Below are 27,002 nucleotides of genomic sequence, written 5' to 3'. Positions count from 1 at the left end.
TGTAGAAGAATTTTGCCGAAGTAGTTATTTCTATACCCAATTCACAAAATCGTACCTGTTGCTTTAGAAAGTAGGCCTAATCACTTCGTTGTTTTTTTACTCATAGAGGACATCCAAGACTACTAGACACTAGGAGGGCATTAGGGACTTCCACTCCCCCCGTGTTCTAGAGCCATTTATTTTAGAATTTTGTGATTTTATAAAATTCCTCAACTTTGGCCCACTAGTTCCTAACCAATGCATGACCTAATATTATCGAAAAAATTATTTTAAGTAGCTCGATTCTCACTTTATCTATTCTAAAAAAAGATTTTTTATACCGCTTCCCCTAGATTTTTCTAGAATTTTTCTTAAATTTCTCCATTTTTATGCGTTAATGGGTTAATATTCTGATGATTTTAAAAGGCAAGTCACAGGATGGAAGCTCTAAAGATTTTGGTATTAAACAAGTATTAGTCCCTAGATATTATAATTAATATACCCCTCTATTTCTCAAAAGAAAAATTATAATTTTGTTGTGTATATGTTGGTTATAAAGGGAGCCATAGTTTCAAATTTGTTGGTTATATTTTGATATTTTTAAAGCATATTTTGCAATAAAAAATGCATGAAAATCCACACGCTCATCATGAGAGAAGGAGATTTGGAGTAGATCATAATGGTTCATAGTTGTAAAAACTACATTGTTCCTTATTTAAACTTGACTAATTTGTACTGAATTTATATTATATTTTAACCCTCATATTCATAAAAAAATTTAAATGTAAACAATATTTTAAAGCCAAATTTCTATATAAAAAAAATTTCAGCCTAACCACAAAAGCCTTAAAGACGATTTTAAGTCCATAAATTTCGTACTATAAAACAAATTTAAAATATAATTTAAAATGTTATTTTATTATTTTAAAATAAAAACGTTTTTAACTTTATGTACATTTGAAATTTTTTGAAATTTTCGTTTTTTTTCATTTACATTCATTGAAAAATAATTTCATTTATTTGAATGTATGAGTTGGGAAAAGTTTTGAAATTTTTTTTTAAATATTTCTTATGGTACGAAAAAAACAAAAGTTCTATTTCAAAATAAAGTCGACTTTAACAGAAATTAACTTCAAAATTTCTTTTATAATTAGGCTGATTGAATTTAAAATGTTGTTTAAATATAAAAATTTAAATAGCTTTTGTAGTTTTTATTAATTGCTAGAAAAGTTGAATGTTATTTTTGATCTTGAGATAACGAGAATTGAAGTTGATTATAACAGTTTTTATAAAAATTATGGCTGCAAATTAAATTTTCAAAAGCTATCCTGTTTATTTTTTCAACTTGGCCAATTTCAACTGAAGATTTATTTTTATATTTTTAATATTTAATTAGAGCCGTTTGTTTTTTTATCCTAATTCAAATCTTATTTCCATAGTCTTTATATCATTTAACATTGCCGCTTGGTGGCTATTATTTTGTAAAAGTTGTTTTATTTTGTAATTAATTGTATTATTTTGATTTCAAGTTCTACAAAAAAATATTTATTTTTTTGTAATATTTTACGAGGCACAACATACATTTTAATTTATAGCGTTCATTGGAGTTTATTTAACAGTTTGTTATTTTTCTTTTTTTCAAATCCAAACAATACACAATTGAAATTTTCAAGTATTGCAACACGTGCCTCTTTTGCATTATAAAAAAAACATGTTTAAACATAAATTGCATTAAGGTGCTACCAAATAATAAAATAAAATGCAACAAAACACTATGATCTTTTTCTCTAAATAAAAATAACAAAATACATACATTTTACCCAAATTTTAACTTTTAAAAATTTGTATATCTAAAAATTTAGTATGTAGGTGCCTAACACGATGTGTACATCCACGAAGAAGGGATTTTTGAAAAATCGAATTTTAAGGGGGTAGAAATTGTAATAATTTCAGGATTTGTGTTAAAATGATATTGAAATCATAATTGCTGACGGTCCATTAGGCACCACCCTAATTGAACAACAATATGGCCTGGCTGGCATATGCTCCATAAACATGATGTATACATTTTTGAATTGTATGTATTATTAACTCTGGTGCCTGGCGATAAGTAAGTCTTTGCAACAATACTCACCATTCATTCAATACGTTTCCATTTTTTTTTGTAAATATATAAATATAAACGTTTGTATGTAAATAATAAGTATGTATGTATTTCAAATTACTATTTTTTTTCTCGTATTTACTTTAGTATTGGTGTTATTTGCACAATTGTTGTTAAAACTTGAAACAAAAAAATAATACAATAATAAAACAAAATTTGTTTCCAAACTTTAAAAATATACATTTTTTTAATAATTCATGTACATATGAGCTTTTAAACAAAAAGGGGAGAACATGTCATAGTGGGCTTTAACTTAATTTAAAAAAAAAATATGTGTTGCACCTTTATTTTAACACATATCTGTACTCCTTGCCGAGAACATTAAAATGAAAACTTTAACAATATAATAAATAAAATTTGCAGCAAGTTTGTTTGCACTCTTTTTAAATTTACCATAAATTATGCATATTTGTTGCTATTTTCAATAATTTTGATTTTTTTCAGTTTTTGTTTAGTTTAGTTCAGTGTTTGTTTTTTTGGTAAGTAGAACAATATTAATACCATAGAGAAACATAGAGCGGAAACTAGAAAAATACTCAAACAAAAAAATTACTTAAAATAATCACACATACGAGTGTTGTTTTTGTTTTCACATAGTTTTTTTTACTAATACATTCTCACCACTTAGGTTTTTGACAACTGAGTTAGGTCTTTGACAGGAGAGTTTCCGCTCTATGTCTATTCTCTATGATTAATACTATATGTAGCAGCAACAATATGTGAAAAGTTTCGATTTAGCATTTCGTTGTTATTGTTTTTATATTCATATTATAAATATCTCGACTACCCCCTCCTAAAACAAACTAAATGTGTAATAAAACTCTTGCTCTGTAGAAATTTGACTCATAGTTTATGGTTTTATTGCTACAAATCTGCTGGCTAAAATCGTTTTTTTGCTTCTGTTTTCTTTTCAGTTTTTTTTTTTTTTTTGGATTTTGAAAACCAACTCTAAAAATCCAATAAACAATTTATTACTTTTTTCACTTTGTTATTGAGTTTTTATTAAATACATTTAGTTGTTGCTATTGTTTTGTTCGCATTTTGTTTTAATAAATTTATTGTTGTTAAAGTAACTGCGATTGAAACATATTTTATTATGTTTTAGTTAGTTTTATTTAAATATGTATGTAAATATGTATAACATTTAGCAATAGGGGTATTCAGGGCTATTCGTAATATGGAAAATCAAGGTTAGTTTATTATAAAAAGTAAGAAAAAATAAATGAAAACATAAAAAATATAAAAACCCATTCCAACGTTTTTTGTGGAGTGAAGTGGTTAGTTTACTAACCACCATGGCGGGTGGCATTAAAAATAACTATGATAAATATCTTTGTTTTGTATAAACGAAATTGCAAAGTAACACTGAATTCGGTGAACAATAAACACTGTGCACTTTTTATTAACTCTCCGTTAGTCGCAATAATTTTCAATCCATACTAGTCGCAATGTATCAAATTGATATCAATAAAAAAGGTGCGTTTGAAAATAATCTCTTCACTTTTTATTTCGAAAACATAAAAACAATATTAAATGCAATATATTTAAAAGAGTAATACAAAAAAAAATTGCATTAAAAATATTATTTTATCAAAAAATAGCTTAAAATTTAGGGTGATTAAAAAAAAACTGATTTTTACAATATTTTCAAAGCAAAGCTTTGCCGTCAAGCTTTGCAAAAAATCATAAATGATGACTTAAAAAATATAATTGTTTAGCAAAATGGCAATAGATGCCAATAAACTATGTTTTAAAGACTATAGAACAGGTGGTTAGTAAACTGACCACTTAACAGCAAAGAGTTAATCAGGTCATAAATGTTTAAACTTAAGAACCAAATGTTTTAATGGAGTAAATTAACATATTCTAGTATTTGGTTTAAGCTAATTCTATTCGAGTTATTATTTTCCTTTAATTGCTGAACCCACTTACTAAATAATGCCACTTAAATATGGTCGAATTCAACAGTTTTTTCAACAGCCATTTCATTAAATCTTTTTTTTTTTTTGGTAATTTGAATATTATGGTTTCACTGAACCGTATAAAAGCAATATTTAAATTTAGTTTTAATTTTATATTTTTTTTTTGCCATGTTTATTAAGTTCATTTTAGTTAAAATAGGGAAATAATAAAACAATTTAAAACATTAAATGCCATATGCACTGAAACGACAGCCAAAGGCAAAAAATATATGGCAAAATAAATTTAAATTTTAGTTGTAATTCTAAACTAAGAAAATGAAAATGAAATATTCTCAAGAGCAACTAACAAAATCTTGAAAACACTTTTAGATAAAACTATGGGATTTGCTAAAGCTTTGTGTCTTTGTTGTATTCCCCTTTCAATTGTGCAAAAAGTAGTGTTTTATGCATATTTAAATGATTGTTTGCTTTATAATTAGAAATAAATTTATTCACAAACCTTATAAAATGAGTTAAACAGATTAAGAATTTAATGTAATTTCTATAATACATAAAATGTAAGCAGTTTGGGTAATAATTATTTTTAAGCTTCGAAGTATAAAGAGTTTAACATCATAAAGACACTACTATCTACCGCATGCATTACATGGATATAGTTTAGTAGCATATGCTTGATTAAATTCAATTCTTAATGCATAACAAAAATAAACAAATGTTAACGTTATGGTTCCCACTTGCTTAAGAAAATTTTAAGCATAAAAATTAATATCTCTGATCATGTTACTGTATGAGAATGATTTAGGAGTGAATATGATTTAGGAGTAAAAAGAAAACCATATCCTGGCATCTCTGTTATTTGATACATAGCATTTATTTTAATACAAAATTAACTTTTAATTTTACCAATTTGCAATACATAACCACAAAATAAAACACCCAGCCAGACATAAAAGCAATAATGATTTACCATACAACATGATAATGATGTTTTCTATTTATAATTACAGTTTGTCATTATTTGCTGCAAACCCAGTCATTAAGTATTTATTGAACTCGTTTCGAATTGAATACAAAATTTAGTGTTTCAGAAGAGAGAAAGAAAAAAAGGGTATTAAAAAGCCTTAAGCACAAATCACACATACCCAACAAATGCACACTCGAAGGCAAATCAATATGATATACAGCCATACATACATATGTATATAAATGTTGCATGCAGCAAATGCGTTTGTCAAGTGCATGAAACAAAACTCATACCTACTATGGGTCTGGCTGGGTATGTAATACAGACAAGTCAGTCAGAGTTCTTTTATTTGTTATTTAAATGTGGATAAAAACCAAATTTAAGCCATAATTAAAAACGCATTAAATATTTGTTGGATACACTCTAATACACACTCAAACAACAACAACAAAGAGTGATTATATAAGATGATTTAAATGAAAAGCAATAATGATGATGTTCATGTTGATGATGACTTAAAAAAAACCCAGTAAAATCTTGAAAAACAAAGTGACATGAGTAGATAAAAAGGTATTTTTCTTTTTTTCTTCTTTTAAGTTGAATTTAATGCGACATAAAATAAAGTAAAACCTCATAAAATTGCCTTTTAGAATAAAAATGCCAACAAATAGCTAAAAATAAATATTTTTAGGGGGAGAAAGAGAGCAGAGAAAGCAATATTTAACAGTCTATTGATTAGTTTAGCATTAAGATGTATATTTTTTATAACTTTTAGAAATAATTTCAAAAGCTTTTGAAATTTTATTGTAAATAAAAAAACAACAAACAATATGCAAATTAAAGAAATTATGAGTGTATAAGAGAGAATATAAAAAATAGCAGTGACGAAATTAACTTCCAAGAAAAAAATAAATAAAATAATCTGCAAAACAAAATGTTTAAAATAAATTACAAAAAATACAGTAAATAAAAAATTTACAATTGAAAAATAAAGAGCAATCGCAAGGCTGCATATAAGCCTTACGGCAATTAAAATCAAAAATTGTGCCAAATTTGTTCTTGATCTGGTCAGAAAGATTTCTATATGTATGAAATCTACTAGAAAAGAACCACAAATACAATTATCTCTTTAAATTTACGAGATATTTGCATTTGGAAATTAAAACTGCAGTTATTTTACCTACATTGTTAGTCTGACTTTTTGCTAATTACGGATCCAAATCTTTATCGATTTTTTTTTAATATTTCTTATTTTAATTGACAGCTATTTATAAAAATGAATTGCCGAAATATGTATATTGAAATGAAAACTAAATCAAAATTAATTTTTAGTTATACAGAAAACAAAAAATAATCACCCTAACCATAAAAGCCTTAAAGTCTTAAGTCCATAAAGTTGACTATTATTTTAAATTTCGTAAATATAATTTAAAATGTTGTTTTATTATTTTAAAATAAACTTTTTGTTTTGAACTTTTATGTACATTTTGTTTTTTTTTTTAATTTTCTGAAATTTCTTCTTTTTATTTACACTCATTGAAAAATATTTGTATTTATTTCAATGTATGATTTGGAAAAAGTTTTGAAAGTCTTTTTAAAATAATTTCTTATGGTATGAAAAAAACAAAAGTGCTATTTTAAAATAAAGTCGACTTTAACAAAAATTTCTTTTATAGTTAGGCTGAATGTCATATATTCTGACTTAATTATTAAGTTCATTTTTATGCGGGAAGTTTGGCTTTACTTCTTTAATTTGAAAAAAAGTGTCTCTGAAGCACACCGATTGCTCACCAAATCTTATAGTGAATATGTTTGATCGGTTTCAACGTGCGACATGGAAGACAAACATCGAACAGGCCACCCAAAAAAGTTTGAAGACCAAGAATTGGAGGTATAACTCCATGAAGATTGTTGTATAACCCAACAAGATCACAAGATCAAAATCAGTGGGAGCAATTTTAAAACGTTTGCGAGCAGCAGGATTAATCCAAAAGCCGGAAAATTGAATTGAAAGACGGTTTTTTGCACCGAATCATTACTGGCGATGAAAAATGTATTCATTACGATAACCCGAAGAGTAAGAGATCGTATGTGAAGCCCGGCCAACCAGCCAAATATCCATGTCGCTAAGGTAATGCTCTGTATTTGGTGGGAGCGAAAGGGCTGAATCTGACCAGACCATTACAGGGAATCTGTACCGAACACAACTGATTCGTTCGAAGCGAGCATTGGCCGAAAAATATGCGGACAGACATGAAACCGTAATATTCCATCATGACAATGCTCAGTCACATGTTGCAATACCTGTTAAAGAGTATTTATAATGAAGTGGTTGGGAAGTTTTGCCTCTTCCGCTTTATAGTCCAGACCGTGCCCCGTACGACTATTATTTGTTGCGATCGATTCATTCGTTCTAGGCCTCAAAAGATGATCAGTTCAGTTTGGCTCGGAATACATATGTTGCCAAAAAGATGGAAAATGTCATAGCTAACAATGGCCAATATTTTGAATAAATTTATATTGTACAAATGTTTCAAAATAAAAGCTAAAAACTTTAAAAAAAAATCGCATTTTTAAGTCATAAAAGAAAAATAGTTTCAAAGATTTTATTACTGCTAAGTATACCTTTTTTAATGTAAATTTCTACACTAGGCTAAATTTTCTCTTGAATACGATGCCAATTTTCTGTTTTTGATTCGATTTGAAAGGTGAGGTGGGTATTTAAATAAAATAAGTTTGTGAGTTTATTTTATTTAGCTTTTATTATTATAATTTATTTTTATCAAGAATATCTGCATTGATACTTCTTTTTGCATATAATTCTGTTCAGAAATCTGTTTTAAACTCTAACAAAATCAAAGCCTTAAAAATAATTTAAATTACTTTTGTTGAAACTAAAAATCTGAAAACACAATCTGAAACAGATTTAAACAAAAAAAGTATTTTCAAAACATAGTCCTCAAAAATGTAAACAACAACTTGTTTTCTTTCATAGCCAAAACCGTTAAATATTAAATAAGATTTTCCAGTTTAAAAGAAATTGTTTTGAAAAGAGCTTAAATAGAAAACAACTCAGGTAAGTAATAAGTAAAAATCTTTAAATTTAATACGAAAAGGAAACGTGTTGCTAAACAAGGAAGAGAAGATGGATGCTCAAGTCTAAAACTGAAACTGATGATGATGAATTGTTATACTTTGTTGGCATTGGTAAATACACCTCATTTTGTTCAGACAAATTTAAGCAAATAGCAAACACAATAAGACGTACAAAGTACCTTAAATAAATACAAATTCAATGCATTTATTTGATAAATAAAAAAATACAATTTTGATCAATGAGCCAAACAACATGATTCAAAAAATAGACGAAAAAACAATTAAATGAAAAAACATTATAGAAAAATCAGAGATTATAAAGGATGCTATCGTTAAGTCTTAAAAAACAAACTCAAAACAAAGTAATGTCTAAGAGAAAGCTTAAAGTTTATAATGTTTTTCTTTGGGTATTCAACATTATAATTGAATTTTGAATCTTTAGAATAATTTAAAAGAAAAATTGAATTGAATCCTTTAAGTAACTTTTGTTGTTGTTTTTGTTTATGTAAATCTACCTTTAGAGGTTTCAATTTTTCTATTAAAAACTTTAGCAAAAAAATAAATGTATAAGAAAATAAAAGAAACTGCTTTTTTCTTGTTACTTTCTGATAGAATACTGGTATCAGACTTTATTTATTGAGAATTTTTCATAAATTTATTACAAAGTTGTTGTATACCTACTACTGTATATTTTTGTATAAATATTTTTATTATTTTTTATTTATACATATTTATATGATGGATCTGTGAGTGTGTATTTATCTGCATGTATCTTTATGCAAATGTTGGGTGTGCTACTGTGCAAACATGAGAGTGTGTATAATGCGTGTATTTTTTTTATTATGGCTTTTTTTACGTTTAATATAAACATTTTATGAGTTTGATACAATGTTGAAGTATAACTACAACAACGAAGCTCAAAAATAACACAGGCAACTATATATATTTAGATATAACGAATCGTTTGTACCAAAACCTAATCGATAGGTTTCAGACACTCTTAGCCATGATCATGATCTAGAGATTGTGCTTTAGGCATAGCTTGTAATTTAATAATGATTATTTTAATGGTCCTTTCAAGGCCAAACAATCATTCGTACGTAAACTCTGTCCAGTGTTTGTGTTACAAACTGAATGACCCACCAAATATGCTGTCTTTTTTTAGCGGTGGGTATTGAAATGGAAATGAAAATGAATAAAAAAACGTAAAATGAATATAAAATTTATGCGTTACAATTTTTGTTTTGCCAAGTTATTGCTTGTGCCATAGACTGGCTGTAAACATTCAGACTAATACACATAAAAGCTAGAACACATACATGCTCAAAAATACACACATACAGACACGTACACATACACATACACACATATAGAAATAAAACAAAATGTTAAATTGTTCAATACAATGTTGGCAAGAATGTGAACATTCATGGTCTGTGCGAATGCGAATCCTTTTAAAGATTTTTTAAGGATATTTTTATACATTTTATACATATAAATGAACATGTGTTTGTTCTTTATGTAGTAGCAGAAAAGTGCGTGCCAATAAATATATTTATCAAATGAAAATGAAAAAAAAGGAAAAATAAACATGAAAGAAGTTGTGCTAAATTCTAAAAGATTATTAAAGCAGCATTACTTTTCATAAAATTTTGATATATGTAGTGTCACATTACAAAATTCCACCTGTCAACTAGTCTGAAAATAATCGTATGTACTATTATACATATATATGTATATGAAGTTATTTCAACAATTTCGTTTGAATTTGATTTTTCACGATTGTTAATAAATTTGACAAGTCGTACAACTTGTAGCTTTCATAACGTTAAAATTCATTAATTCAAGAATTACTTGAAACTCAATTCTATATCAATAATATACAGGAAATTTTAATCTGAATCTTGATGTTTGGTCATATTTTTCACTTCATTACCGAACACGGCATTACCAAACGTGCAAGGAAACAACTAGGTTAAGCTAATAATTGCTAGTTGTTAATTTTGAAGACCTCAATGTGTAGAAAAAGAGGAAAATCTTTCCAATCTCCTCTCATCTACAACTCAAGATTTGCGCAAGTAATCTTGACCTGTATGAACCAGCACAAATTAGCAGAATTCCCTCAAATAGGATTTTTCAGATTTTTAACTTTATCCTCACCTATAGCCAAGCGATTTCATTTTTGTTTTTATTAATTCCTTAGGGTACTGCTACACGTTGAATACAATAAATGTCGCGATACTGGATCGCGGTGAATATTTATTGAACGTGTAGCAAGCAGTGCCCTTAAACTTGTTTCCTTTGAATTTATGTTCCTCAGTTTGTGATTGGAATTTTTTGCCAAAATGAATCACGTTAAGGATTTGGTAACTTTAAAAATTACCAAATATTTTTACTCCATAGCTATGCATACACTGATGGATATGTGTTTGTGGAAATTACGGGAATAAGATAATGATATTTATTAATTCAAATTTCAAAAGCATAAGTGTAAAGCGGAATTATTTAAAATGTCCTACCGCATATTTAAGTGCTTATAAAACGCTTTAAAAGTTGTTGAAAAAATTTCAATAAAAATAAATTATTACGAATTTAATTTAAACGCAATAACGCTCTTACATACTTACTCTTACATATGTTCATGTACAAATGTATGCGTAAGTTAAAATGTCCCAGCAGTTCTAGGAGACAGTCCCGAACTAGTGACTTTATCCATCATTTAGGGCGGGAACTAGTTACTTCAATAGTTATTTTAAGACGTGTGTGTCCTTTTTGATTACAATGAAACTATCCGATAGCTGGTCCAAAGTAGTCAACGCATTGGATTCACATACTGGTTACATAGCGTCAGTTACTTTACTAGCTACCTAACTGGTTACTTGACCAGCTACATAACTAGATATTTTAACATGTACGGGTGCTAATTGACCACAAATAGTCATCTAAAAATTATCATTGACAGTCCAATAAACGATTGCTTGTAAACAAACCTTACTCCGAAAACTCTCCAATAAATTGCTTCTAAAGTCCAGTACAAAATAAAAGTGACTTCTCTATAGGCTACTAAGAGACACTAAAGTGACTATTGACTTCACGTTATGTTACATCAGTATACTTAAGCAAAAATAAAAATAATCTGTATGAGAATTATATCAACAGAATTTGTATAAAACCAGTTTGTACGAATTACTCACAAAACGTTTAAAGTGACTACACTCCAGATTACTTAGAGACACTTAAGTGGGAATTGTCTTTACGCTAGATTACCTGAGATATATAAAGTAACCAATTGTCTTCTCTCTGCACTACAAAGAGCACATATGACCAAAATATATAAATTGGAGTCAGCCAAGTGATAAGACATTTGTGACAATTACTGTCTTTGACTACTTGCATAACTGCTGGGTGTATTTACAACATATGTGTGTAAGTAATAAAATTATAATTTTACTACAGATCTTTAGTCCTGCTTTTCACATTTTATTACGCTGTACATAAGAATACAGCTCGCTGTTCATTTGAGGATGTATGATGGCGGTTAGGTTGGTTGGCTGGCTGGTTGGCTGAGAGAGCGTATGAAGTGCAAACGATGTACTTGGCAAATTTGAAACATGAATTATGCAAAAATCAAAATTATTTATGTGCATGTGAAGGGGGGTATAGAACATATATAAGAATGTTGTAAATGTTTGCCAGTCAGTTTTGCAGAACGCGTGCGGATTTTAAACCAAGTGTTTTGATTCAAATGTTGTCCTTATATTGTACATGTGAATGTGTGTGTGTTTTTTTATCATATATTTTGCATATTTCTGTTTTTTTTATAATGATTTTAAGAATTATGTCATATGTTCTGATGCTCGCTCTTACGTTTGTTATGAACATTTTCCTTGAACTTGTTTCCCTTTCATTCATTCAGTTTGTTTGTGATTGTTTTTTTTTAATTTTGTGCCAAGCAGGATCACGTTAAGGTTTTAATGGATTCCTGAGAAATGCCTTACTAATAGATTGTTATTTATAATTTATTATTTATAAAATTGCAGCAAAGACGTAGAGTGAAATTGTGACAAAGTGGCTTAAATGTTGTAATAAACACGGATTTTTACTTGTTTGTTTTAGTTAGGTTTATTTTTATGTTGCTGTTGTTGTAGTATAATAAATTCTGTTTAGAAATTAGAAAGACTAAAATTAACAATTTTATTGAATGTAAAATATGTGGCATTTTTAATTAAATCATACAAGAGATGAATATAAAATAAAACACGCACACACTCACTGATATTAAGACCAACAATTTAATTTAAAACACAAACTTTTACACAAATAACACAGGGCAACATTGTGTCTGCAGCATTTGATTTATAAATAAATTTTTAAACATGTGATAATAAAGTTGTAAGCCTATAAATTACTTTTTAAGAAAAATTAAGGCAGTTGAAAATCAAATCGTACAAATCGTTTTCGAGTTATGCTGATCTTGGTGGTGCATTCTCCTTAATTTACTATATAAAACAGAAAAGTTTATGGGCTGAGAACTTCAATTCCCTTGCCGCAGAATCAGTGTTGTCCTGTGTAATGTTTTGCATTATACTGCAATAACTAATATGTAAATCAAATTATTTTATACATTAATTTAATTTACTTTTAATTAGCTTTTGTAAAGTTTTAATTAAATTTACATTAGTTTAGAAAACAAACAAAAAAAAACAAAACTGCAAGAAATCTACACACATATTTACATCCCAATAAATATTTTTCATCCACTTTAAATTACTTACTACATAATTTGAACTTTGACATGAAAAATATCAAAACTACGTTAAATAAATACTTATGGTCACTTAAACCATCAATCAGGTTTATTAAATTATTCGAATGTTTCCCCCGTTAAATGTTCATTACAATTGCCTGATTTTAGGCGCCCATATGACAGAAACTTTTAACAAATATCATTCTTTTCAGTTCAAATTATCAGCCATTGCACGTTTGTAATTTAAAGCCAAACTAAAGTGTATATTTCATATAAAAAAAGAACTTTCAACTTTAAAATTGATTTTCATCAAAGATTTCTAGGCGTAAATTCCTGCCAGAACTTTTAATTTTTGTCAAAAGTTTTCTACCAAACTGATTTCTTTGTAAAATCGAAATACATATAAAAAAAATCTCAACTTTTCATTATTGACCCCCAATAATGGAAAAGTCTATGTTGTGCAATATAAATATTTCAAACGAAGAGTGAGTGGTAGGTAAAATACATAGAAAATCAAATAAGCAAAGAAAACTTTCTCCTGACATCGATTGGCAAAAAAAAAACAAAGAATAGAATAGAAAAAAGAATACATACTGCCATGTATAAAAAAAACTCAACTCCTTTTTTAAATTTCAGCTCACGTTCGTCTAAGAGGTTCGTTCTAACATAAAACTAATGCCAACAATAACAACAACTACAACACAACCAATAATAAATATAAATAAAACTTTCATAAAGTAAAAGATGTTGGTTTGCCTGGGTTCGTGTGAGTTCGAAGATACTCATGTACTTTAAGATGGTTACTAACAATCTAACAGCTACATAATGTTGTTAGTAATGTTTTTATACCCTACATCAGCAAAGTCTAGAGGGTGTTGATGTTTGTAACGCCCAAACTTATTGAGTCGGTTTAAACATCTTTATGACTCGATCTTTTGCTGATCGGTGGGGGAGTTTAAATAAATAAAAAATGTAAATAAATCTGTAATTTGTAAGTGGATAGGTTTCTGAAGTCGCAGATCTATGCCAATAAGCGGCAGAGTCATTGAAAATTGGACGTTGCTGGTGTAGGGCATCATGTGATTGGACTTGACTTTATTGCTGTTTTTTGTTATTGCAGTTTGTCATAACAAATTTGTTTAGTTTTTTTCTCAGATATTTTATTGTTTTTGTTATTTTGTGTAATAAAATCCCAATACTTACCGATCAAAAAGTATTTCCAAGTTGCCATCATGTTGTTTTCAGCTTTAAAATGTAGAAAATATTGTTGTAGTTGCTATTCTGCAATTTGCTGTAAAAGTTGTAAAATTGTTTGATGTCAAACAATGATTTTGTTGCACGAAATGAAGCTGCTGCTGCTGAGATGGTTGATGCGGCGAATAATGATGATGACGACGACGTTGTTGATGTCAATGCAAGTATATGGCTTGTAGAAAGTTTATGCCACAAGGCAGAGAAATATGTGTTTGCAGTTCTAAACACACTCTGTATTCGAGGTTAATGTTGCTACAAAATTGTTTGCAAACGTTTGGTTTTGTTTGTTGCAGCTTAAAAACACAGATGACAGACAGACTGATAGGTAGGAGATAATTGCAGCATGCACTAGTTGTAGATGTACGATGTTTAGATCAATGACATCACACAGCTTGCAAAAAATACGAAATCATAAAAACCGAAATTCAATTAAAGACTGACTCCCGTTTGATATAAAATTAAAGCTTTTAAACAGTTTGAAACTTTTAAAATTTTAGGTTGATGAATGTAAAAATTTCAAACACTATGTGCTGATGTTGGTGGTAGTTATTTTTAGAAAATTTATTGCACTATTTTCTATTAAATATTTGATTAATTCATCAATTTCAGTTAGTTTGTTGAAAGTACTGCTAAGTATTTAGTGACATTTTGTTGGCCATTATGTTCTCAAAGCCTTTTTTCAATTATTAAAAACATTTATTTTCTTATTTTTTTAGGTCATAATGTTTTTTTTTTAGTTTCCCTAAACAAAATACAACCTCTTTACCATAAATTCTTTTATAAATTTTTTTCTTCTAGGGAAAATAACAAAATGGCTTCTTGTATTTGTTGCTACAAAGAGTAGGAAAGAAAAACACTCTTACACACACACTCACTCGTTTAGAGAGAGGTATAAACCCCTTTTTTTATTCACGTTTCACTTTATTTAAACTGGGCTCAAACTTGTTGACTTGTTTTTTTTTTTCTTAATTTTCAATGCACTTCTTCATTTATGTCTTGTTGTTGTCGTCTTTTACCTTGTATTCTTATTCTTATTCTTACTCTTATATTTCAATATTTTATTTTTATTTTATTCTTTTGTTATTTTTGATGTTTGTTATTTTATTTTATGTAATGCTGCTATGTTTTCTTTTTCTCTATTATTTTATTATTCAAAACTCCACTCCTTTTGTAATATGTAATGTGTTTGTTTCAATGTGAAACCTTTTTTTCGATCTGAAAAGGGAAATAAAGAAAAAACATTTTAGTAATCATTCACATTACAGGCATTTATATAAAGGAATTAAATATTAAATTAGTAATCATCAATAAACCAAACAAAATAACAGTGATTTTCATGAATTGATAACTTTTCACTTCCTTATAGTCGATGATCGATATTCTTACTGACATTTCATTACTATATTATTTGTGGACATTTGATTTAAGTATTCCTATACCATTCCAGGAAAGTCCAATTCGATAATTGTATTCCATTCCTCTACAATTAATTCTATAAGATCAACATGAATTCCCCGAATTAAATAACTTACCAAACTTACTTCGTCAGCTATGTACGTTTTACTGTCTTTCGAAATATGTATATTGAAAATATTTAAATATGTCCGCTTTAATAGTCTGATTAACTACCGGAATGACTATAACAAAGTTACATTCTTTGACTTGTCGAAGATTTTCGGTCAATATTTATATTTGATTTTATACGAACTTTTGAACATGACAGTGTTGGCAGTGTTAATTAACATATCGAAACATATCTTTAGCTTAGTGAGCACAAAATGAAAATTGACATTTTAACACAAACATTTCTTGATGTAAATTTCGGTATTTATAGAGCGCTTTATAACAAATGTTTGGCTTCTTTTGTCGCAACTGCATATTGCTTGCCATACTAAGAACTTCTTTGGGGGAATTTTCTGCTTTTCGATCCCAAACTTTTCTACAATATTCCCTCGAGCATCAGCAATATAAAAATATTGACCCGGAAGCTGCTAAAAATTTTCCAGAACATACGTTTCGTCATTCATTATGCTGCAGTGGCTTTAACTTTTCGTACCAAATAGTCCGAGTACTGAGATAACCGGACTGCTTTCCTAACGGAGGTGTTGAGAGATCTTTTGAAAATGCTTTCTATCTATTGGCTTTAGAAATATCATATCGACCATTCCTTCTACCTGTAGTGCGATTCACTAACTTTAACGAACCGACAATAGTAATGTTTATCGACATAAATAATCGCTTGCAGTAACGATAGTGTGATTCAGTAATTTATTTTTAACGATTGTTTAAGATATGACATCTCTGTCTACAAAATATCAAAATAAGCGAAAAGTAGAAAACCATTATTTGACACACAATATAATAATTAACCAGTGGTGTAGTGAGTACAACTTTGACTAGCAATCGGAAGGTTATTGGTTCGACACTTGGCTGCGACTTACTTTTTTTTATTTATTTTTTTTAGTAAATACATAATTTTATGAATAATTATACTAACAAAACAACTTATTTCCTTCCAAAATGTAAAGGATTACTTTTGGGACATCGCGAACAAAAATAAGTACTTCTTCCAGGTGAATAATTAGTAGTATAATCTTAAAATTCCCCTATTTTTCAGCTTATTTTTTATATTTTATTGTAAATATTAATAAGTTAAGTAAACAAAATTGTGTTTCCATTATTTTACGATAGTTCCAGCTACAAAAGATGACGATAACGAAGAAAAAATTGCAAATACACTTTATCGATTAAATAAACACAACTTAAATTATTGTCGCTAACATAACGAAAAAGTAAAGTAACAGCTGACTTCAACCGACAGCGAATGTCGTTAAAAATGTTACTGAATAGCAAATTTGATAAATTTTCGTTATATTTATTTTAACGATACGATTATCGTTATAAAAGTTAGTGAATCGCACTACTGAACCAGGTTATCTATCAACGGACAAGTTCTCCCGATACTGTTTAATAACATTGGAATCAGTTTGACGGCTGACCTTTGATTGTTTGGTCAACTTTAGGACCAAGTTGGGTTTTGTTCAAAATATTTTATAATTTTAGTACGCACTTTTTTCTCGTCACTCATTTTAATCAGATTAACAACAAATGAACATAATTGACATTAAACATCAGAGGTTACTTGATAAAAAAAATCAAATAATACTTGGGTTAAACATTTTAAGGGAAAACGTGTGTTAAGGTTTCTTCGATCTCATTCCTTAATAAAAAAAGAAAGGACCATAAAAAGGTCTTATAACGTTTATTAATATTCTTCCAGTTTTAATTGCGACCCACTTCGTTAAAGTAACATTTAACTATTTGTATTGCAGAAAACATCAATGTACCTATACTGCAAGTAAGCAACCCATTTATTCAAAGTTCCTATACTTAGATCCAGAAAAGCCTTTTAGAAAAAAATGAGTTAAAACTATCGATGCGAAGGAAATACAGAAACCAATGGCTGAATTACTGAATATTATCGGAACTGGAATTCTACAAACGGAATCTAGACAAGCTAAACGGACTACAAGATGTCTAGGGTTTGACACGGCGAGTCCGAGGTCAGGAGTCACTGTTTTGACTGTTTATAAGATGTAGTAGGATCTTGATGTCTTAAATGTATACTGAATGATACTTTCTATTCCATTAAGTAAATGACCTATGACTGCTTACTAAACAAAAGTGCTCAAAAAAGCGTAACCACTTTTTAGCACAAATTAGTTTGACGTGTTTACTCTTACAATTGTTTTGTAAGATCAAACAGCATCAAATAAAACTAAATTTTGTTTTGAATCATCCAAAGTAAAATAAGTTTTTGGAATAAATAAAAGAATTCAAACATATTTTACTTAGTGGTTACGTATTTTTGGTCAAATATTTGTCATGTGTAACCCTACCTTAAGAGTAGTCTTTAAACTAGGATTTATAATTTTCTTGGTCCTGTAGTCTAATTAATCGTTATAAATTTTTGAAACAATTTGTAGAGAATTACTACAAAATCATTAAATTCCTTCAAATTGCTGTTTAAATTACACACACACACCAACAAATTAAGAAGAAACATACAACAAACAACATACTGGAAAACCAAGAACAATTTTGTATTATTATTATTGTTTTTGTTGTTGTTACTTTTCAGTTTTAAGTTTTAAAAAAAGTAAGAAAACCAGAAAAGAAGACAAAAAAACAGGTAAATTCTTATTTCTTATAATTTCAAGCAACTTGGCAAGTAAACAAACACAGCAACAACTACAGCAACAAGCAATTTAGGGCTTGTTTACTTATACAACAACAACCATCCACACACACACATACAGTAACAATTTAAGCCCATTTCGAAAAAAAAACCCGTCAGCAATATAGAATTGTTGGTTTTGTTGTTTTAGGGTTTATTGTGTTGACTAGAGGAGATACGAGAGTTGGTTGTTCGATTGTCTTCTGCTTGCGCTTAAAAGGCTTCAACAGTTTAAACTACAAATAAAAGCAGCAGCAACAACAACAACACTGCAACAACTTTACTAAAATACAATTCCAATAAAACCACATACAAGCAGAACAAAATGTTGAAAATGTTTCCAAGAAGCAAAAGTTTCTCCATGTTGCCTTCAACATTATCGTATTTACAACAGTTTGCAATTTAACTTTTTTCTTTATCAGTGTGTCTTTTTCTGATTTACTCTTTGAATCTGCCCAATACACTGATAAAAAGTGACAAAAGTGCAGAGTATGGGCCAACAGGAGCCCAGCGGATAGGACTTTAGTTTGTAGGCCTTTTAAAAGACATATTTACACATAGTAAAAGATCCGATACTCATTCCACTCTACCTGCTATTAGAAGGTGTTCAAAAAACCTTTCTAATAACAAGTGATTTAATGAAAATAGTCTACATAAAAAAATAAAATACTCTGCATCTCTTTGATGAACTTTACAAATTTACAACAATAAATTAGCAGCCAAAACTAAGCAGCCCATCACAAGTAGGCCTTCTCTCAGCCCTCTAACAGCAGCATGGTCTTGGCTCGCAATGACGACGTGTAAAATCATTTTGTAATGAGGCTAGAAGTCCTTGTCTCTGGAAAATGAGGCCTTTAGGAAGGTCTCTTTACTGCATATTTTTCCCGCTGGTAGCGGAATATAAAATATAAAATTATATATTAATTATAATTAAATTAAAAATAATTTTAACAAAAACTTTGGCATATTTATAAGCAGGATAATCTTGTTTTCAAAATAACTAAAGTGTTTTCCAATAATTCCCTAGCAGATGAAAACAGATTATTTATTAACTTTAAAAACATTCCATCAAACGAAGCCATTCATTATCATTAATATCTACATATTTGTTGGTTCATAATTGTTTATAATTTATTTAAAATTTAGTATTTGTATAAAAGAATATATAAATACATAGATAACAAGCAAATTATTCTTCCACAAAAACATTTAATTCCAAATTTTAATGTGTTCTTTCAATACATAGCTCATAATATTTATATGTACAATCAATAGCTGGCATAAATAATTAAAATTTTGCATAACTTATTTATTAAAAACCATATTAACTACAAACAGAAATATGATAAAATACAATTTTAAACACTTTGTAAAACAAACAAATTTTAAACAAAGTTTGCAGTTTATTATCATTCGGTTGCAGTGCAGATTATAATGTGATTTAGTTTCATTTGAAAATAAATATAAACATAGTTATTCTAAATATTTAGTTTTAACCCTACTAGTTAAGCAAGTAGTCAATGTATTTTTGTCTAAAAACAAACACAAACTGCGAAGCGTTTTGCTTGTCTGCAGTTACACCCAGAGGCTCTGGCGGGAATCGAACCCGCAACCCTCAGATTAATAGTTCAGCACACTATCGACTGGCATATCGGGGCACCCATTTAACCCTCCCTTAAATATAGTAATTGTCACTAATGTCTGACAACTTGGCGGATTCTTAATTATATATTTTGGGTCATGTGCTCTTTGTAGTGACGAAAGATGTTATTTGGTCACTTTATACATCCCATGTAATCTAGCGTGAAGTCAATTGTCACTTAAGTGTCTCTAAGTAACCAAGAGTGCAGTCACTTTAAACTATTTTTGTACTGCACTTTAAAAAGTAGTTATTTTACCCTCCAGAAGTAGTTCATTAGAGAGTTATCGGAAGAAGGTTTAATTACAAGCAATCGGTATGAGATGTCTTTCTAACTGACTATTGGAGGTCAATTAGCTAACGTACATGTTATGTCCAAGTAACTAGTTAGGTAGCGTAAGGTAACTGACTATATGTAACCGGTATATGAATCTAATACATTGACTACTTTGGACCAGCTATCAGATAATCTCTTGTAATTCAATTAACCTCCTGCTTGGGACATGTACGTGTTAAAATAACTGGTAACATAGCTAGTTATGTAATTAATTGTCACCCTAAATAATAGATGAAATCATTAGTTCGGGACAGTCTCCTAGAACTGCTGGAAAACGAAATACAAATATAAATACAGAAAAAAAATTATAGGCCGCGCTTGTAATTAAACTGCAGACATTCAGTCCAGATTATGTATAAAACAGTTATATCATATCTAGTTCTTAAATTTTCCATAATAATAATTTTCGTATGTAACTTAAATTTTTAATGCTTAATGCAATGTCTAGTCGAATCTTTGTAAACTCACTCATTTCCCCATGTTTTATGAATGATTTTCTTCATGATCAAGTAATCTCAAAATAGGTATAACTCTGTTGTTATCTTTACAATCTTACATTATCATAATTAAATAAAAACTTAGATAAATATGTATGTCAGTTAAAATAAGTAAATAATAGAAATAAAAATTTTTAAAATTAATGAATTCATAGTTTTAGCTCTGTAACGAGATTCATCTTATTATAATGATATTATTTAAAAAAAACATTCAAGGGAATAACGTCTATACTGGAACAGTGATATATACACTCAGCATCAAAAGTGAGTAAACACTAGTGAATTTTTTTATTATCTTGAAAAAAAAATAGAATAATTTGTTGTGTGACTAAAGAAATTATTAACCCTCTAATCCGCAAACTTTAGAAAACTAAAAAAGTTCTCGAATATTTTTTTAAGGGTAATTATGACCCAATAAACTCAGAACAGCCATAAGAAACTAATTTGCAAATTATGTTTAGGAACCAGGTACAAAAATCACTTTTCTGATTTTCATATCGTGATACTGAGTAAATCGAATACATTTAACTGCTAAAAAATCCATCAAATATTTGGTTTATCTAATATCTATTATGAAACCATACAGTTTAAAAAGAATAAAATCAAACTACTGCTCCTCAAAATGTAAATAGAGTTTTTCATAAAGAAGTTTCAAATTTAAATTTTTGAAAAGATCTTCAAAAAATATTTTCACTTCAAATTTTCACGAAAAAAACCCATTTTTTAACAATTTTATCTCAAGAAAAATTCTTATTTTTTAGCAGATTATCACAGCTAATATATTTAATTTGTTTGAGTTCCACAGAAATCAGAGAATTTAGCGATCATATTATGTATTTAATTTGGTAAAACATTTTAAAATATTTAATAAATAACTTTAATTTTCGACAAAAATTTCAAAATTTTTTTATTATGCAAAAATCAAAATAAGGCAATTCTAAAGAAAATACTTATTAAATTTATTATTATCTTCAACTCAGAAACATTTAAGGCTTAGTCTATATCCCTTCACAAATTTAATAGTTAACCCTTCGCCGCATAAAAGGGGTTAATTTTCAAAAAAATATTGAACATTAAATATTTGCTTAAATATTTAATGTTTTTTCAAGTTTAGTTCAAAATATTAATCACAAAATTGATTAGTTTATGCAGTATAACTACTGAAATATTACTGAGAAACTGAAAAATTTTAATTTTTGAAAACATCTTTAAATATTCAAGAAAAAAATAATACTCAATTATGAGCTCAGCTTCCATAGATTTTAAAACCATAAAGAGTTTTTAACTTTTCCAAATATATACGGCTTTTTGTAAATATCTCGAACTAACAATACGATTTTAAAATGTTTGCCATTCGTGCAAAACTTGATAATATCTTTTTAAACTGTTGAAATTATTCGTCTTATTTTCAATTCTTTTTAGTTAACGACAACTAACAGCCTTATTCCACTGTGAAACAAATTTCGAACCGAATTTGAAAAAGAATTTGAAATTTTTTTCAATTACGAATGCCAGAATTTACCCAAGGGTTTTAAAAAAAATGCAAACTATTGAATTACAATTTTTGTAATAAAATGGAATGGAAACAAATTTCTTAAAAATCAAATAGCAAACAACTTTCAAGACTCTTTTTTAGGCAATTTCTAAACAAAAAAATTATTCGAAAGGCAAAACAAATCACTTTAGAAGATTTTTAACTCTACTAAAGTTTACAAAAAGTAGAGATCTTGAGTTAAAAACGTACATACCTACAATAAATGTAAATTAAATTTTAAATTAAAATGGCTGTGTGACTTTCATCATATTCTTGTGGACTTTTTGCAAGTTCTAAATGAACTAAAATAGGTATTACAACATTTTCTTATAAGAAGTCTCATATTAAGTGTTGTTAATGCCAAGAAGAATAACAGATATTTGAACTATGTATATTAGATAATGTACCTACATATAAGATTTGAAAAAAAAAAATATTTTTTAAATTTCATTCAAATCGTGACAAGTAAATTACAGGGAAATTTTCTTGAAAATATTTAATTAGAATTGAAGTTTCATTTCCTAAACCGAAATTATTTCCACGAAAAAATTTAATTTGGTTATAAAAATGTTGACACTTTATTTTTACTTTATTATTATTTATTATTTTACTTTTGCTTGCATGGATTTTTAGCTTAAACGATTAAATTTACAACATTTATTGTCTTGCTCTGATCTATTGCAAGATCGCAAAAATAAATGTTTTCAATTTATTTCTCTGTTTTGTTTATTTAATTCAAATAGCAAATATTATTTCTCTCTGTGTATAGATCACAAATATTTTCATTAAACTCTGGCTTTGTTGCTCATTTGAACGCTCTACCATACTCTCTTTGCTTAGAGTCGCTCTTGGCCAGATAACAGAAAAAAAAATACGAATAAACCAAGAAGAAAAATAATAAAACAAAACTCGTTTTCGATTGCAGCAGTCAGTATATTTTGATTTTTTTTTTTTGTTTAGAGTTTTTAATATTTATTTTTCTTTCTGATTTTCTTTTACACGTTCGTTTCTTCGTACGTTTCTTAAGAAACGATTATAACTTTAAACCAAGATCTGTTGTTGTTGTTTAATATTCTATGGGCCAAACGATACGTACGATACAATCACAATGATGACGACTGCTACGACGACAGCGTTGGTGATGATGACAAACAATAACAACAATAACAATGAAAGATCGTAGTAGGGTATGAGAGGAGATCAAGAGACTAGAGGAGAGTTTAATTTTATAGTGATATTGAAGAACCAGTTTAACAGGTAAAAATGAAAAAGAAACAAACAAAATAAAAATTAAACGCCGACTTGAGCATTTTTTTCATTTCTTTGGGTTTTGATATTTGTATGATTTCTTGTTGTAGTTGTTGCTGTCTTTAGAGAAGAGTTTTTTTTTATAGTTTACGGTGATGTTGTAGTTGTTGTCGTTTTATTATTATTAAAGCCTGACTGGTTTGATAGTAGAGTTCACTGCTTCATTAGATGGACGGATGGATAACTGTAGAGACCCATATAAAAAAGGTTTGGGTTTTATAACAGAGTGTGAATGTATATGAGTGTTTGTATGTGTATAAACATGTTATCCAACTCTTCTCAGATGCTGGGTACAATTTTATAATAACCCTACACTCATACCATCACTTATAGTTATTGTCCGTCCACTTCCATGTCTCCTTAATTTTACCTGTTTAAACTCCTTTAATTTTTTTAGTTAAGAAAACAATTTTCAGAAAAAGATTTTTTGTTTCCCAGAAAATAAATTATCCAGAGGGGAAAACAATTGAATTTAATAATGCACTTGTATTGGTTTAATAATTAATTCCACTATAAATAAATAAATTGCTGTGACATTCAGTTTTGCACCAACAATTTTATTTTTAATATTTTTACACAAAAACTCTTTAAAACGTAAATCACTTTTAAGATTTATTTAATTTTTTTGTACCTTTTTTGTATAATTTTTGTTTTACACTGCACACAATTCCTGTTTTATTGTAAAATTAACGGTTTTATAATCCTCTTGATATTTGTTGTATCCATTTCATTAGTAATGTATGTTGTTTATATTTCACTAAATTATTAATTTAATTCTTTTTTGCTTCTATTCTCTTTAACAGTAATAACTAATATATTACATATTATTAATACATAATTTGTTTACTTTTATTTTGTTAATTTAAACTTTGTTTTGAGAGAAGTATACAAACAATTGTAAATCTGAATGTAGAAAGAACTACATAAACAGAAAAAACTCAAGTAATCCAAGAAAATCGTACGCAAATACCGTTGCCATCCGTAACGTCAGTCCGTTGCAACAGAGATCTTTCGCTTAACTAAAGGTACCTAAACATTTTTATCATTCGGAGAGTCAACATGTCCGTCTCCGTCTTACTCTCTTCCAATGTTGTGTCTATTGTTTTCCGTTTTGTTGTGTCTTTCTACAGCTGCTGTTATTTGCACCCTCGAAACATCCATGAACACAGTGAGATGTGTGTGCGTGTGATACAAACATTTACATTTTAGTTCATGGTTCAAAGCGAGATTTTATTTACTATTTGTGGTATTTTGTTTAACATATTCCCAAACACAACTCTATTTTTCGGATTCAATTACAGCTCTCTGCCTCTGCTATTCTTTAAAGTGCGTAGAAAACTGAAAAGAGTGATTGTTCCGGAGAGCGTAAAAGTGCCAGAGTAAGCTCTTAAACCAAATTCGGCCAGTTTAAAATTATTGGCAACATGTATACGAATTTAATTCGTGTTTAATATGACTCTAGTGACTAGAGTCTAGTGTTTTTACATGTTGCTATTAATATTATACAATGTTTATGGCGAGAGTTTAAGTGCAACATGTTTACATTGAATAGCAAAAACTGTAAGGGAATGTTAACATGTTTTTGCTCTACAGTACGTTTATTAACCAAAATCTTTTACCAATTACATGTTAAAAATTATCACAATCTTTTTTAGTACTAATTATTTGATAATTATGTATTACGATCTATACAATGATGATAATGATAATTCCTTTCTACTAAGGATGCAGGAACCATGAATATAATATACAATGGAGTAGCGAAATATGTATTATTTCGATTCGAAACGAAATGACTTTCGAAAAGAATTTGTTTTAAAACAAAGTGGCGCCAAATCTAAACATGTAAACAATTTTACAGCATTTTTTTTAAATTGGCTTACTTTTTTGTAAATGTGAAATGTACTTTGAAAAATAATCATGAAGAACTTGAAAAAAATAAAAACTAAATTCCAAATTGTGTTTACCGGTTAATATTTTCTTTCCTTTAAATTGTTGCTGAGTTGACAGCTCTAGGCCGATACGTATAAGAGGAATGTTATGTCTAATTTGTCGGGAATACGTAGTAGGAATTTGACATAAGACTTATTCTACAGAATTTCCAATGGCATCCTCCGGAATCACTGTGCTGTAATTTTTCATGATATTTTCATTCAATTGGTTTTAAATTTCGTTAATAATTAGAGATATCGTGTTTGTGTCGACAACTTGTACACCTGCAGGCGACAGAATCAGTAATTGCAAGCAAATCGGGTACTAGTAGATCTAATAGTATCAGGGAACAGAAGCTACTTTACCAAATAGTGTTTATAAAAAACCTACTTTTTAAAAAACCGGTTTGTCGGTTAACCGAAAATTGGCTTTTTTTAAAAACCCGGTTTTTCGGTTAACCGACATCGAAAAAACCGGTTAAACCGGTTAACCGTCATATATGTGTAAAAAACATAAAATGTCCAATAAAGCTTTAAAATTTGTAATTTTTAGTAGTCAGTAATGTTTAATATTAAATAACTATAAATATACAAAAGTGCTAAGTCCATTTATTTTGTAAAAATTTCAAAATTATTATCTCAGTAAATCGAATTGATTATAACTATGTTACTAAATATATAATACTTGTTTTAATTATTGGTTTATTCATTAAATTTCAACCAGAAAAATGTAAATCATAAATTGTTTAATTAAATATCTGATAATTTTGAAATTTATTATCTGATATGAAACAGAAAATTTTACAAGTCCCAAAAAGGACCTATAAGATGCGAACGCACTTCATCTTAGCTGTGATTATTTGTCATTATAAAAAAAAAACTCCATAATCAGATTTCAAATAATGGATTTCAGAGTTTTTTTTGACTCTCCTGTAATATTTCTGAAAAGCTGACGAAATGATTAATAAATTAAAATGTTAAGAACAAAACACACTAATGAAGTCAAATTTATTAAAAGAAGTTATGTACATCGAATTCAATTTAACGTTTGGTAAAATCATCACTAAGTTTTAATGAATCATAAGTAAGATTTAGTCTAAACTTATAGAATTATGCGGAATTTAATTTTAATTTTTAATAGTTTCATTGTGTGAAATTTATTCTGAAAAAGATTTTAAGTAAACTCATCGTCCTCCACTATTTAGGATCATTGTAATTCTTAGAAAATATTAATCTAAAGAGGTTTGTATTGTAAGTCAGCAGTTTAGGTTTCAAATCAGACCAATAATGTGTATACCTACAATGAATATTAAAAATGCACAAAAACGTGAGATTTATTAATTTTAGTACCAAATTTTAAAAACCGGTTAACCGGATAAACCGGTTAACCGAA

The 27,002-nt window shown here is 28.3% G+C and overlaps 1 protein-coding gene across 1 annotated transcript in view; it reads right to left on the bottom strand.

The window, feature by feature from the left end:
- The window catches only part of ed (echinoid), a 253,649-nt gene extending 228,917 nt beyond the window's left edge, over positions 1–24,732 (bottom strand). The window contains exons 1-2 of the mRNA XM_065502357.1: positions 24,310–24,732; positions 14,076–15,341 (exon numbers count right to left, since the gene is read on the bottom strand). Of these exons, the coding sequence (XP_065358429.1) occupies positions 14,076–14,106 (31 nt within the window). The 5' untranslated portion in view covers positions 14,107–15,341; positions 24,310–24,732. The remainder of the gene's footprint in view (positions 1–14,075; positions 15,342–24,309) is intronic.
- Between the last annotated feature and the right edge of the window lie 2,270 nt (positions 24,733–27,002).

The sequence above is a fragment of the Calliphora vicina genome, chromosome 2 (assembly GCF_958450345.1).
Source record: "Calliphora vicina chromosome 2, idCalVici1.1, whole genome shotgun sequence".
NCBI lineage: Eukaryota > Metazoa > Arthropoda > Insecta > Diptera > Calliphoridae > Calliphora > Calliphora vicina.
This window is presented reverse-complemented; position numbering and strand designations above follow the sequence as displayed.